The sequence below is a fragment of the Dasypus novemcinctus genome, chromosome 5 (assembly GCF_030445035.2).
Source record: "Dasypus novemcinctus isolate mDasNov1 chromosome 5, mDasNov1.1.hap2, whole genome shotgun sequence".
Classification (NCBI taxonomy): domain Eukaryota; kingdom Metazoa; phylum Chordata; class Mammalia; order Cingulata; family Dasypodidae; genus Dasypus; species Dasypus novemcinctus.
The window spans coordinates 157,975,261-157,989,007 of record NC_080677.1 but is presented as its reverse complement, the minus strand read 5'-3'; the positions used below and the strand labels follow the sequence as shown (position 1 = coordinate 157,989,007).

At 37.3% G+C, this 13,747-nt stretch overlaps 1 protein-coding gene across 5 annotated transcripts in view; it reads left to right on the top strand.

Moving 5' to 3' along the window:
* Positions 1-13,747, top strand: part of ANKRD26 (ankyrin repeat domain containing 26) — a 125,382-nt gene that overhangs the window by 32,845 nt on the left and 78,790 nt on the right. For all 5 annotated transcript variants that reach the window (XM_058297776.2, XM_004470751.4, XM_071215475.1 and 2 more), the window contains 3 exons: positions 4,971-5,100; positions 5,406-5,467; positions 13,171-13,264. In XM_058297776.2, coding sequence (XP_058153759.1) covers positions 4,971-5,100; positions 5,406-5,467; positions 13,171-13,264 — 286 coding nt within the window. The remainder of the gene's footprint in view (positions 1-4,970; positions 5,101-5,405; positions 5,468-13,170; positions 13,265-13,747) is intronic.

Below are 13,747 nucleotides of genomic sequence, written 5' to 3'. Positions count from 1 at the left end.
AACGAAAAGAAGGATAAAGGGGAAGAATTCATTCATGAAGGGTAAGATGTAATATAAAGGTTGAATAGGAGAGACAAGGTAAGAGAGATTATTATAAAAACACAAAAATAAATATTGGGGTTAAATGAGGGCTGGAATTCTATTATAGAATATGATAGAAATTTTCTAAATGCAAACTAAGAAAAGAAAGCCAGGTAATGAAAGAAAATAGGCTCTCCTGAATGACTTATAGCTGATTTTTATGAAGGACTGAACGAAAATTTAATTCTCAGTTCTTTTACATTTAGTAATTTCTTAGATTTAATTTAGCAAATCCTGTGTAATACAAAGGGAAATCTCTTTTAAGTTTTATCACATTTATTATAAATTAAGAATTTTTGGTCCATTTGTTTATTGTGATACCTGTCTTATTGTTGGTACATATTTGGTAGCTGTTTTAGATCTTCTTGAGAATAAGGAGAGAAATAAGTAAATAAACATTTTATTTAGCCTTTTCACTAATTCAAAAATATGATTGAAATTTCTGATTGTACAAATGAGGTTCTAAGTTTGCATCCATTAAATGAGAAAATAAATTTTAAGCTATAACACGCTTAAAGAAAAAAACAGACTTTTTTTCTGGAGGGATTCTGATTTAAATCATACAATATTATCTGCATGTGATGGACACATAATGTGCATATCAGTTGAGCAAAATCACAATTTATGTTTTTTGTTTAAATTCCTTGTTATCCATAGAACAATGAGGAAGAAAAACCTGGCAACAGAGTGTGTAAAATGTCTCTGGCAGATTATTTTTTACTTTTTTTTTTTTGAAGATTTTATTTTATTTTTTAAATTTATTTCTCTCCCCTTCCCTCCCCCCCACCCCGGTTGTCTGTTTTCTGTGTCTATTTGCTGCGTCGTCTTTGTCCGCTTCTGTTGTCAGCAGCACAGGAATCTGTGTTTCTTTATGTTGCATCATCTTGCTGTATCAGCTCTCCGTGTGTGTGGCACCATTTTTGGGCAGGTGGCACTTTCTTTCGCGCTGGGCGGCTCTCCTTACGGGGTGCACTCCTTATGTGTGGGGCTCCCCTATGTGGGGGACACCCCTGTGTGGCACAGCATTCCTTGCGCGCATTAGCACTGCGCATGGGCCAGCTCCACACGGGTCAAGGAGCCCTGGGGTTTGAACCGCGGACCTCCCATGTTGTAGGTGGATGCCCCATCCATTGGGCCGGGTCCGCTTCCCTATTTTTTACTTTTTAAAATAGCTCCACCAGCGGGTACCTTTCATATTATTCAGGAAAGGTTATTAACTTCAGTGTTCATAGTTGTTAAACCTTGCACATAAATTCTTATCTAGAACTAAAAAATACTGTTGACTTGATTTCTTTAGTTCCTGGAGATATTTGAAGACTTTTAAATCTTCCATTTTTTGAATGTCATATCCTTTCTTCAGTCTTTAACTACCATCCTATGTGGTATATGATAGAAAATTAGAGGTATTAGTATGCTGTTCTCAGGCAAATAAGAAAACCTTGTGAATTTTCAAATGGGGTTTTACTAATCTTACTTATATCATAGTAATACTTAAAATGCCTCATAATTCTATAATCACATAGGCACTTCTCTTATGTAATTTAAACCTTTCACTTTAAGATTAATAAAACAGTGAGTCTTTTTGTAGTATCTTGAATTGGTGTTTTAGAAATAAACCTTTTCATTTAATGTAAAAATGCATATTACCATAATGTTAAAATGAATATTTCATATATTAATAAAAGAATGTGTTTTTTTATCTTTGAACCAGATGTTAAAATATAGGATTGAAAAATTGAATCCCATGGTTTTTTTTTTCTTTGCTCTTGTTTTCATTTTCAAGATTTCAGAGTTTGGTATATGTCTGCGTTATTTAATAGGACCAACAGCTTAGTATATTTTACTTTATTTTTTAAAAGATTTATTTATTTATCTATCTATCTATTTATTTATTTATCCCTCTCCTTCCCCCATTGTCTGCTCTCTGTGTCCATTCGCTGTGCATTCTTCTGTATCTGCTTGTCTTCTATTTAGGTGGCACCAGGAACTGATCCTGGGACCTTCCGGAGTGGGAGAGAGGTATTCAATCTCTTGTGCCACCTCAGCCCCCTGGTTTGCTACATCTCTTATTGTCTCTCCTCTGTATTTCCTTTTGTTGCATCATCCTGCTGCACTAGCTCTCTACGTGGACCAGCTTGTTGCACGGGCTTGCATTCCTGTGGGGGCCAGCACTCCTGCATGGGCTAGCACTCTGCTTGGGCCAGCTCCCCATGCATGCCAGCTTGCCTTCACCAGGAGGCCCAGGAATTGAATCCTTGACCTCCCATAAAGTAGAACAGGAGCCTAATTGCTTGAGCCACATCTGCTTCCCCTTAGTATATTTTTAAAATATTTGTCTTTTTTTAACCATATGCTTTTCCTGGATAAGGTCATTTCTTCCTCCTCCAAGTGTATCCAAATCTTTCTTCTCACATCCCCTGAGTATCTCAAATTTGCTATGTCCCAAACTGAAGACATTGTCCCTGACCCTTTCTGACTCTTTCTAATCTACTCTGTCATCCATTTTCCCCATTTTAGTGAAGAGCACTTTTGAAACATGTAAAAGGAAAAAATCCTGGATTTCAGCCCTCCCAGTTATCACAGCCATTCAGTCACCAAGTTCACGATTTCCTACCTACTTAACCAGTTTTTCATGTGTTCTTTCATTTCTCTCCCTAGTCTTATTACCCTAATTCTCTCTCTTGCCTGTAATTTTGAAATACTTTTTTCTAGTCTTTTCCCCTTTTTCTTGGTCTTTACATTGCTAACAGCATGACCTTCCTAAAACGTAACTGTAATGGTAGCTCTTCTGTTTAAAAACTTGAAGTGGGTTTCCATTACCTAAGGGGAGACATGTACATTTTAGTGTCACACTTCTGTGATCTGGCCCTGATTCTCCAGCTTTATCTCTGAATCCCATTCCCATTAACTAAGTTCCTTTTTCCATTTTTTCCATTTCTTCAGTGCTATATTAAACAGTGTATTGGACGATAGACTAACTAATAGCTCCAAGCTTCCTAACAATTTAAATGAAAATTACAAAATGTTCAAGACTCTATTTTGGAATAAAAGGGTGTTTAACTTCCAATTTCCATTCTCTATAGAACAAGAACAGGTCATTCCTTCATTGACATGGATAAAATACATTGCATTTTCTGTTCTGTTGATGCTATAAATTCAGTACCAATTCACCAGCCACATCAGTTGTGAACATAAAGTATCATATAGCCTCAACTCTCTAACAGTAGAAGACTTAAAGAATGGATGCTACTATAGAGTAATGCTGATTCCTTTGATGTGACAACTGAACGTCTATCTTGCTCCCTCTCATATGACTTCTTCAGCATGTTAGAGCAGGGAAGAAGGGTTTTAGTCTCATAACCAAGTTAGAGTGAAGACATTGGCCACATAATACACAAGTGCCATTTTAAAAAAAAATTCTGAATCTTGGGCAACTGTTCTCTTGTAACTACCTTACAGTTTCTAAAAGCAGTTATTGTCCAAAGCTGGAGGAACTTAAGTCTTCTCAGATGAACATGTAAATGAATGGAGGAAGGTAAACAAAAAAATAAAATAAAAAAGATGAGGTCTGATAGGGGAGCAGCTGGAAAAGAAAAAAAAAGGAACAGTAATTTAAAGTTTATTCCACCTATAATGCATGTTATACTGACTTTAAGGTAGTATCACATGGCATACTACTGAGTCCATTCCTGAGATATTCTGTTGTACTTATCTCTGTCCGTTTTATAAATCTGCGCAATCTCTGGCACTAAGGGGTATCTCGGTTTGGATCACGTATCAGTGAACAAATGGATAAAAGAACTTTAGAAATACTTAAAGCAGGAGACCACTGTAATCTTAGAATATCGAGACAAATGCTGCCATTACTGTTAATATTTGGATGATAAATTCAAATTTGTAAATGTAACCTTACATGGTTTGAAGGGGTAGTCTGTAGAAAATGAATTGTTGAAAAGAATACACCACCTTGATGTGGGTTGTCATTAGGTCTCATAATTGTGGCTTGCCAATGAAACATATCATCCCCAAATGGACCTGTAGAACATTGTGCTGAGGGGGTCGTGGGCCAAATTACTAAGTTCCTTATTAATCTGTTTCAGCTTCATAGTCTATGCTTTTCATCTCGCTCTGCACTATCTTAGTGTTCATTCAAAGGTCCAGCCAAAACTCTTGATTATCAGGGCAGCAGGGAAGGATTATATCTTGGTCTCATACTGGCTCTGCCAGACATAGACACAGAGGGGCTGGGGCCTCCCTCAAGCTGTGGCCTTGGCCCCCTCCCTGCACGGCAGCTGGTGCCTCCCCAGCCCTACAGGGTTCATGTGCACAACCACTGTGTTCCTTTTTTTTTTTTCAAAGATTTATTTTTTCATTTATTTCTCTCCTCTTCCCCGCCCCCTGTTGTCTGCTCTTTGTGTCCATTTGCTGTGTGTTTGTGTTCCATTTTAATTACATTACTTTTGTGCCCTCTTTTACCATGTTCCATACCACCTCCCTTGGCTCCTGCCACCCTGTCTAGACTACTCTTCATACCCTCCTCTGCACTTTGTCTGTCTTTCAAGATGTAGTCCTATCTTCACAGCATTTCTGGAGCTCCCTAGATAGAACTGACTGTGCCTTCCTTAGTGCCCTAACTGTAATTTATCTACTTCATTTGTAGAACTAATGAATAATAACTTTTTTGTCCTCATTTCCTACTTTGTATCTCTACCTCTTCTACAATATAGGACAGAAATCCTATCTCGTTTATATTTATAACCACTTTCAGGATATGATTTGATAGACACAAAGAATGTCTTTTGCCTTGCTGCTGACTTACTGAGTGAGTGAGCAAGTGAATATAATATTATCTGAAGTTGGTTTTCTTTTTTTTTCTTACTAAATTATAGGAAGGAACAACAAAGTCTGCAATTGAAAAAAAAGAAAATGGTATTGGTATTATTGAAAGTGCTCCAAGAGAACAAACAAATAATGACAATTTGACTTATGATGTTGGAATACACAAAAATAATAGGAGTGGTAAGTTAGTGAATAACTTTGAAAATTTTCCTTTGCTTATATATGATTATAAAGAATCTAATTGAAAGTATGTTGATCTAAATATGACATTCATTTCTTTTAAATATTTTCTTTTGCTGTCTTTTGTTGTAAGTATTCATATTACTACCAACTTCTTCCTGAAACTACTATAATCCTCTGAAGTTCTTTTTTGCTGTAACTTTTGTTTTATTGAAATATTCATGAATGTATATGGACTTACATTTGTATTTCATATTCACAAGAATGAATGTTCTCATTATTCTATCTGTGACTATGTTTTATAGATATGATGTCAGCTTTAGGATTGGGAGAAGAGGAAGATATAGAATCACCTTGGGATTCTGAGGTACTATCTGATTTTTTAAAAAATATAAGCATTGAATGATGTTAAAAAGTAAAAGAGGGTGCTTTGACCTTACTATCTCACCTTTGCATGAGTCCACAAGGAATTATTTCATTATATTTTTCACCCTGTAATTAATAAAGTAATTATATATTAAGTACAATATTGCTGCATAGTGTAATTAGCTAATTTGCAGGATCTAGTTAATGAAGCCTGTGTAGTATAGGGCATAAAGCAAGACTTAGAAGTCAAAAGTGACCTATTTGGGTTCTAAAGATTGACCACCATTGAGGCATAAGACACTCCAAGGTGCTGTTTCCCCACAGAATCTTTGAACAACTAGCAAAATCTGGCATAGCCATCTTCCTCAAAACTCTGAAAAACAGTTAAAGGGTTGCAGTAATTGGGCAAGGGCAGAATAAAAAAAAGGCATCAATAAAAATGATCGGAGAAGCTCATGGCATCCTTGCTGGCCTGCCTCCACCCCTTCCCCAACACAGTGTGGGTGGTATACCCTTTGTTGATCCCTGGCCCCGTTCCAGAGAGAGCAGAGTTGCCCCTTTGTGTATACTGGGGTACCTGTGTGTTGGTGCCAGTCTGTCACGTGGCAGCCTGAAAGACTGAATCAGGGCACTGGTCTCTGGCTAGCCCTCCCAGATTTTGCCCTTTGGGCAGAAGCAGCTTGTAGGCAGCTAAAGTAGTATAAGAAACAGTTAAGCAGGGTAAGAAACAATGAACAATTAAGCACCCTGAGGCAAAGGATTACTGGCTTTAAGACAAATAAAAGAGTACCCTGGAGGGGAAGTTAAATATTTGCCAGGGAGTAGACCCCTTCATTCTGATTTCTATAAATGAAGAATTTATAGAATTCCTAAGGCCATGAGTGAATGCAAACCCAGGACAAGACACAGACTTAGAAAAGACAGAGAAGACCCTGTCCTTCACTTTTTCCTTGGGCTGATCTTTTTGATAGGGGGGCTAAATTATGAAGGAGAGCACCAGCCAGCATAGAACCGATTTGCAAAGGCTGTGAAAGATGTTTTTGCTTTGTTTTGTTTTGTTCCTTTGTTTTGTTTTGGTTTGTTTTTTTTTGTTAGCTCCTGACACTAAAGGAAATCTCTGTCATATCGCTAGCTGGATACAAACTTAAGAAAGAGACAACAAAAGGACTAAATCCCACAGTTAACAGTTAAAAATATTAAAATGTAGAGTATACAACTAAAGATTACACTCAAAGAAGACAGGAAATCATGACCCATCCAAAAGAACAAACTGAAAATTCAGAAACTGTCAATGAAGATCAGACTTTTGCCATACTGAACAGTGACGTAAAAAAAAAAAGTTCTTTGATATGCTCAAGGAGATAAAGGAAAACACAGAGAAAGAACTAAAGGATATCAGGAAAACAATGAATAACCAATATGAGATTCTCAATAAAGAGATAGAAATTTTAAAAAGGAACCAAATAGAACTGTAGTTGAAGACCACAATAACTAAAATAAAATCCCTATAGGGTTTTGACAGCAGATTGGCGCTGGCAGAATAAAGAATAGTGACTGTAAAAACAAGAAAATTGAAATAAGGAACAGGAAGGAAAAACAATGAAAAAATGTGAAGAGAACCTAAGAGACCTGTGAGACACCATCAGATGTATCAATAGATGCATTATATATACATCTCAAAAGGAGAAGAAAAAGAAATAGGGACAGAAGAAATATTCCAAGGAGTAATAGTAGAAAACTTCCCAAATTTAACAAAAAGACACGAATGTAGATATTCATGAGCCCCAGTGCACCCCAAACAGGATTAACTTGAAGAGAACCACACCCAGAAACATAGTAGTCAAATTTTGAATGCCGGGGATGAGGAGAAAATTTTGAAAGCTGCAAGAGAAAAGCAACATGTTTTGTATAAGGGAGCCCCAATAAGCTTAATTGCCAATTTCTTATCAGACTCCATGGAGGCAAGAAAGCAAGTAGGATAAAATATTTTAACATGATGGAAGAAAACAATTGCCATTCAAGAAATTTGTATCTGGTGAGACTGTCTTTCAAAAGTGAGAGAGATGTTCTTTTAGAATACAAAAATCCTAATTTGAGGTAATTGTTTTGTGAGTTCTCTACTGTATGTTAGATGGCATCATTTTCTTCAGCTAATTTTTCCTAGTTTATTGTGCAAATTCCAGTCATCATGGCAGTATGGAGGCCACCAAATCAAAGGGTATAAAAGTTTATATTGGGAAGCAGATATGGCTCAACCAATTGGGCTCCTATCAACCATATAGGAGGTCCAGGGTTCGATACCCAGGGCCTCCTGGTGAAGGCAAGCTGGCCTGTGTGGTGAGCTGGCCCACACGGAGTGCTGGCCTGTGTGGAATGCTTCCCTGTGCGTGAGTGCTGCCCTGCAGGAGTGCTGCCCTGTGCAGGAGTGCTGGCCCATGCAGAGAGCTGGTGCAGCAAGATGACACAACAGAAAGAGACACAGAGGAGAGACACAGCAGATCAGGGAGCTGAGGTGGTGCAAGAGAATGATTGCCTCTCTCCCACTCTGGAAGGTCCCAGGATTGGTTCCTGGAGCTGCCTAATGAGAATACAAGCAGACACAGAAGAACACACAGTGAATGGACACAGAGGGCAGACAATGGAGGGAGGGGGGAGAAATAAATATATTTTTAAAAAGTTTCTGTGATGGAAATTTTGTTTAAAAAGTCTTTATTTGCTTATGCTTTTTTTGGTGCCACCATTTCAAATGTGTGCAGTGACTGTAATTTCTTTGCAGTAAATTATACTTCAAGGCATGAACACACAAAAAAGTGGGAGAGATTAAGATAGTCAATCACTTAAACACAAGCTGAGGGAGTTCATCACCACTACACTTGCCCTACAAGTAATGCTAAAGGGAGTTCTTCAGACTTAAAGGAAAGGATGCTAGACAGTGGCTTGAATCAGCAGAAAGAAAGATCTCCAGTAAAAGTAATATAGGTAATTGTAAATGCCAGCAGTCTTGTTTTGTATTTTTTACTGTGATACTCCACTTCTTACTTCTTATGAGTTCTAAAATGCAAATGCATAAAAAGTAATAATAAATCTATGGTTTTGGACATGTAATATGTAAAGATATAATTTATTAAAAATATATTGAAAAGGTGGGGGGGACATGGGAATATAGGAACAATATTTTTGTATGCTATTGAAGTAAAATTGATATAAAAGCAAACATTTTAGATTTAGGATGTTAAATTTTGAACCCATGGTAGCCACAAAGAAAATATCTGAAAAATTTATTCAGAAGAAAATAAAGGATTTGAAAAGATGCAGTACAAAAAAAAATCAAATCAAATATGAAAGTAGGCTTTAAGAGAAGAATTGAGGAACAAAAAAGTGTAAGACTTACAAAGACCAAAGAGCAAAATAACAGTTGAAGGTCCAGAATTATCAGTAGTGACTTTAAATGTAAATGGATTAAACTCTCCAGTCAAAAGGCAAAGATTGGCAGAATGGATGAAAAAGCATGACCCAAAGATATACAGTTTACAGGAGACTTAATTTAAATTTAAGGATGCAAGTAGATTGAAAGTGAAAGGATGGAAAAAACATACATTGCAAATAGTAACCAAAAGAGAGTTGAAGTAGATATATAAGATAAAATAGACTTAAAGTAAAAATCTGCTACAACATGGCTGAATCTTGAAGATGTCAGGTTGAGTGAAAATAAACCAGGCATAAAAGGACAAATGTTGTATGATCTCACTGATATGAAATAATTAAAATAAGAATATTCATAGGGTCAGAAACTAGAGTGAAGGTTACCAGTTGCTGGAATAAGGGTAGGGAATGGGGTGGTAATGATTATTTGGTGTACAGTTTCTGTTTAGTTGGTGGGAAAATTTTAGTAATGGATGGTAATAGTGGTGGCACAGCATTGTGAATGTAATTTAATACCATTCATATTAAATGTTGTTAAAAGGAGCAGTTTTAGATTTACATATGTTACAAGAATAAAATTAAAAGGAAAAAACCCATAGAACTGTACAACACAAACAGTGAACTCTAATGTGAACTATAGACTATAGTTAAGATGATTATAATAATATTGTTTCACCAATTTTAACAGAAGTACTACACTAATGCAAAGTGTTAATAATAGGGAACACTGTGTGTGAGGAGAGTATATGGGAACTCTGTATTTTCTGCATGAATTTTCTGTAAACTTACAACTTCTCTTATAAAAAATAATACTAAAAAAATCCAGAGAGGGAAGAGGACTTGGACCAATGGATAGGTGTCCGCCTACCACATGAAAGGTCTGTGGTTCAAACCCCGGGCCTCCTTGACCTGTGTGGAGCTGGCCCACGCGCAGTGCTGATGTGCACAAGGAGTGTACTGCCACGCAGGGGTGTCGCCCACATAGGGGAGCCCCACACACAAGGAGTGCACCCTGTAAGGAGAACTGCCCAGCACGAAAGAAAGTGCAGCCTGCCCAAGAATGGTGCCACACACAGGGAGAGCTGACACAACAAGATGACGCAACAACAAAAAAAGAAACACAGATTCCCAGTGCCGCTGAAAAGGATAGAAGTGGTCACAGAAGAACACACAGTGAATGGACACAAAGAGCAGACAACTGAGGCGGGGGGAGAGGGGTGGTGAGAAGGGGAGAGAAATAAATAAAAAACAAATCTAAAAAAAAAAAATCCAGAGAATTATTATTCCAGGTGAACATATGGCTAAATGTAGAATTCTTATGGTATATATTATGTTTGAAGGTCCTAATGAGATTCTAAGAGGAATAGTTTTGTATGGTAGTGGTTTTTAACAACTTGGAACTTGAAAATGGTAGCAACTGGGCCTTGAAAGTATTATTATATTTGGATGTTCAAGTACATCTGCAGGGAACATTTCAGGAGAAGGAAAAGCATGGTGAATAGTAATAAATATGCAGATTACAATAAAAGCAATTTTGTTTAGTGGTGCTTTAGTAAGTAAAAACTATTTTGGTTAGTTAGAATTAATGAGAACTTTTGTGGCAACCATGCTTGCAGTAAATTTAAGAATAAAGTGGGGAGCAGGGAAGAGGATTTGGCCCAATGGATAGGGCGTCTGCCTACCACATGGGAGGTCCAAGGTTCAAACCCAGGGCCTCCTGACCTGTGTGATGAGCTGACCCACACGCAGTGCTGATGTGTGCAAGGAGTGCTGTGCCACACAGAGGTGCCCCCCATGTAGGGGAGCCCTACGCGCAAGGAGTGTGCCACATAAGGAAAGCTGCCCAGTGTGAAAAAAGTCCAACCTGCCCAGGAATGGCGTGGCACACATGGAGAGCTGACGCAGCAAGATGATGCAACAAAATGAGACACAGATTCCAGGTGCCGCTGTCAAGAATCCAAGCAGCACAGAAGAACACACAGCAAATGGACACAGAGAACAGACAACTAGGGGTGGGGGGCAGGGAAGGGGAGAGAAATAAATAAATAAAATAAACAAATTTAAATTAAAAGTCTTAAAAAAAAAAAGTCGGGAGTCGATGTGGCTCAAGGGATAGGGTTTCCACCTACCATATGGGAGGACCCAGGTTTGATCCCTGATGAAGAAGAAGAGAAAGCGTGCCTGCGTAGTGAGCCAGTGCCTGTATGGTGAACCAGTGCCCACATGGCGAGCTGAGTGCCCATGCAAGTGAGTCACGCAGCAAGATGATGATGCAACAAAAGAGAGATGAAGGGGAGAGTTGAGGTGAAGCACAGCAGAAACCAGGGACCTAGGTGGTGCAGCTAATAGGGAACCTCTGTCCATTTCAGAGGTCACCAGGATTGAATCCTGGTGAATTCTAGGGGAGAAAAAATGAGAAGACCAAAAAGAGAAATAGATACAGAAGATCACACAACAAATAGAGGCAGATGGCAAAAAACAGCAGGGCATGGGGAGGGTGGAAAGAAAGGAAAGAAAGAAAGAAATCTTAAAAGTAATAGCGACCAATACTAAGGTGAACACTTTTTTAAACCTGAAGGACAATAAAATGGCAATAGTGTCAATAAAAGAATGGGGAAATTACATCGGGTGTGTGGGTTTATAATTTTAAGTTTCAATAGACTATTTCTGAAGATACCCTATAGTTATATAGTAATTTGTCACCTGAGGCCTTCCTGATGAGATTTTAAATGTTTTGACTTTGAATCCATTTCTCTTGTCATATACCAACTGTTCCAGGCAGTTGGACACTGAATATACAATTGAGGGCTTATGTTGTAATAGTAGGAAAAGAAAAACAAGTCATTGTAAGTGCTTCAAATAAAGGAAACTGGACGAGTTTCTAGTGGGGCTAGGACTGGGGGTGGGATTAGGATGAGAAAGAGCTAGTCATTTGTAGGTTTGGGAGAAGAACACTCTGGACATAAAGAACGACAGACCACAACTGTCTTGTGTATTATTCACAATTTTAATCTAATATCTTGGAATTAGCAGCAAGTAAGAAGTAGGAAAGTCTATCATAATAGTCTTCTTACTGTGTGTAGAAAAAGAAAATGTGCCTAAAAAGTGCTTGGCATATTTTAGATGCTTATTATACTTCTTTGGGAAAAAAAAATTTTTTTTTGAGGTATTAGGTGCCAGAGTTGAACCCAGGACTTCATATGTGGGAAGTTGGAACTCAACCACTGAGCTACATTAGCTTTCCTGAGTTTGTTTTGCTTGTCGTTGGTTTATATTTTTCAGAAGGCACCAGAAATCAAACCTGGGACCTCCCATGTGGAAGGTGGGAGCTCAACTGCTTGAGCCACATCTGCTCCCCTGAAATACTTCTTTTTTTTTTTTTTTTCTTTTTCCCTATCTGGTTGCTTCATCATCTTTTTGGTGTATTACTTCACCACGCAGAGGCCTGCACCTCACCAGGCAGGTCTGGGACGCCTTTTTCCCTTTTATACCAGGAGGTCCTGGAGATTGAACCCAGGTCCTCCATATGGTAAATGGGAGCTCAATTGCTTGAGCCACAGCTACTTCCCTGAAATATTTCTTAATTTGGAAAAAGTTGCATACTATATCTCATTTTTGTTGCTATTAAACAAAACCTAAAGAAAAGTTTTTCTTAAACTATGTTGTCATTTTATTCAATTATTTTTCCTAGCAGGAAAAACATTATAAAAAATATTGTCATGAAGAATTAGCTTTCATTTGTTATAGAAAATAGGTTCCTCTAAGTCCTTGTTTATGTACATGAAGCAACTTCTAATCCGCTTCCCTAAGATGATGTTTTTATTCAATATGACGTACTCCAAAATTTCTTTACATGCCAAGCATCTTATTTCCACTGTGAAAAAATTCTGTCATCTAGAAATATTTATTTTAAATGTTTAATGCTGTCTTCTAGCAAATATTAAAGAATTTGTTTAAGTACATATTTTTAAAATGTTCTTTTATTTTTGATTGTAAGTGCAGAGTAGAGTTAGGTGTTAGTTTCTTGTTGAAATATACACATAAATCAATGTTTTGATTGTATGAATGTTTGCTCTGGCCTTCCTTGCTCTGTTTACAGAGTCAACAACCATGTGAAGATAAGACATGGGCTAGAGATCATATATGAGGTTCTCCATTTAAATGCTTTTTTAAAAATGCATGCTTTCTTATTTTTAAGTCTAACTGTTTTCAAACTAGGAAATTCAGATATTTTCTCAGAACATGATTAGGAAATCTCTGTGCAATTCATTATTTTAACAGAGCATCTCTGAGAGTCTTCCACAGAAGTATGTTACTCATTTATCTGGAGCCACAGATCAAAAAGGAAAAAATATATTAAATGGACAAATAGAAGGTAAAAACTGCATTTTATAAAAATTCATTTGACAATGTTTATTTGATAAACAAGCACATTTTCTAATAGAAATCACGTATTAAACCCAAAATGTGGAAAAAGAGAAGAGAGAAGTTGCGTGTAATTATAGAAGGTACCAGGTTAAAGTTATGAGTGTTACTAAAGGGGTGAAATTAAGGAAAGTTGGGAAATAAAGATGAGGAAAGGAATAAAGGTAGAGGGAAAGAAGAATGAATGAGAATGGAAAATGATTCTTTAGAAGAAGGAAAAACAGACTATTAGTAATGCAGGAAGAATATAAAGTGAGATTCCTATACCAACTCTGTTAGAGAAGTAGAGCATTAATTTCCCTCCCTTGACTGTCTTCCCTACTGTTTGGAAGGCCTGAATGATTTATCTACCATGGAGGAATATAAGCATATATGGTAGACTATACTTGTATATAATATAATGTCATAAAAGTTTTGTTACTTCATAGGCTAG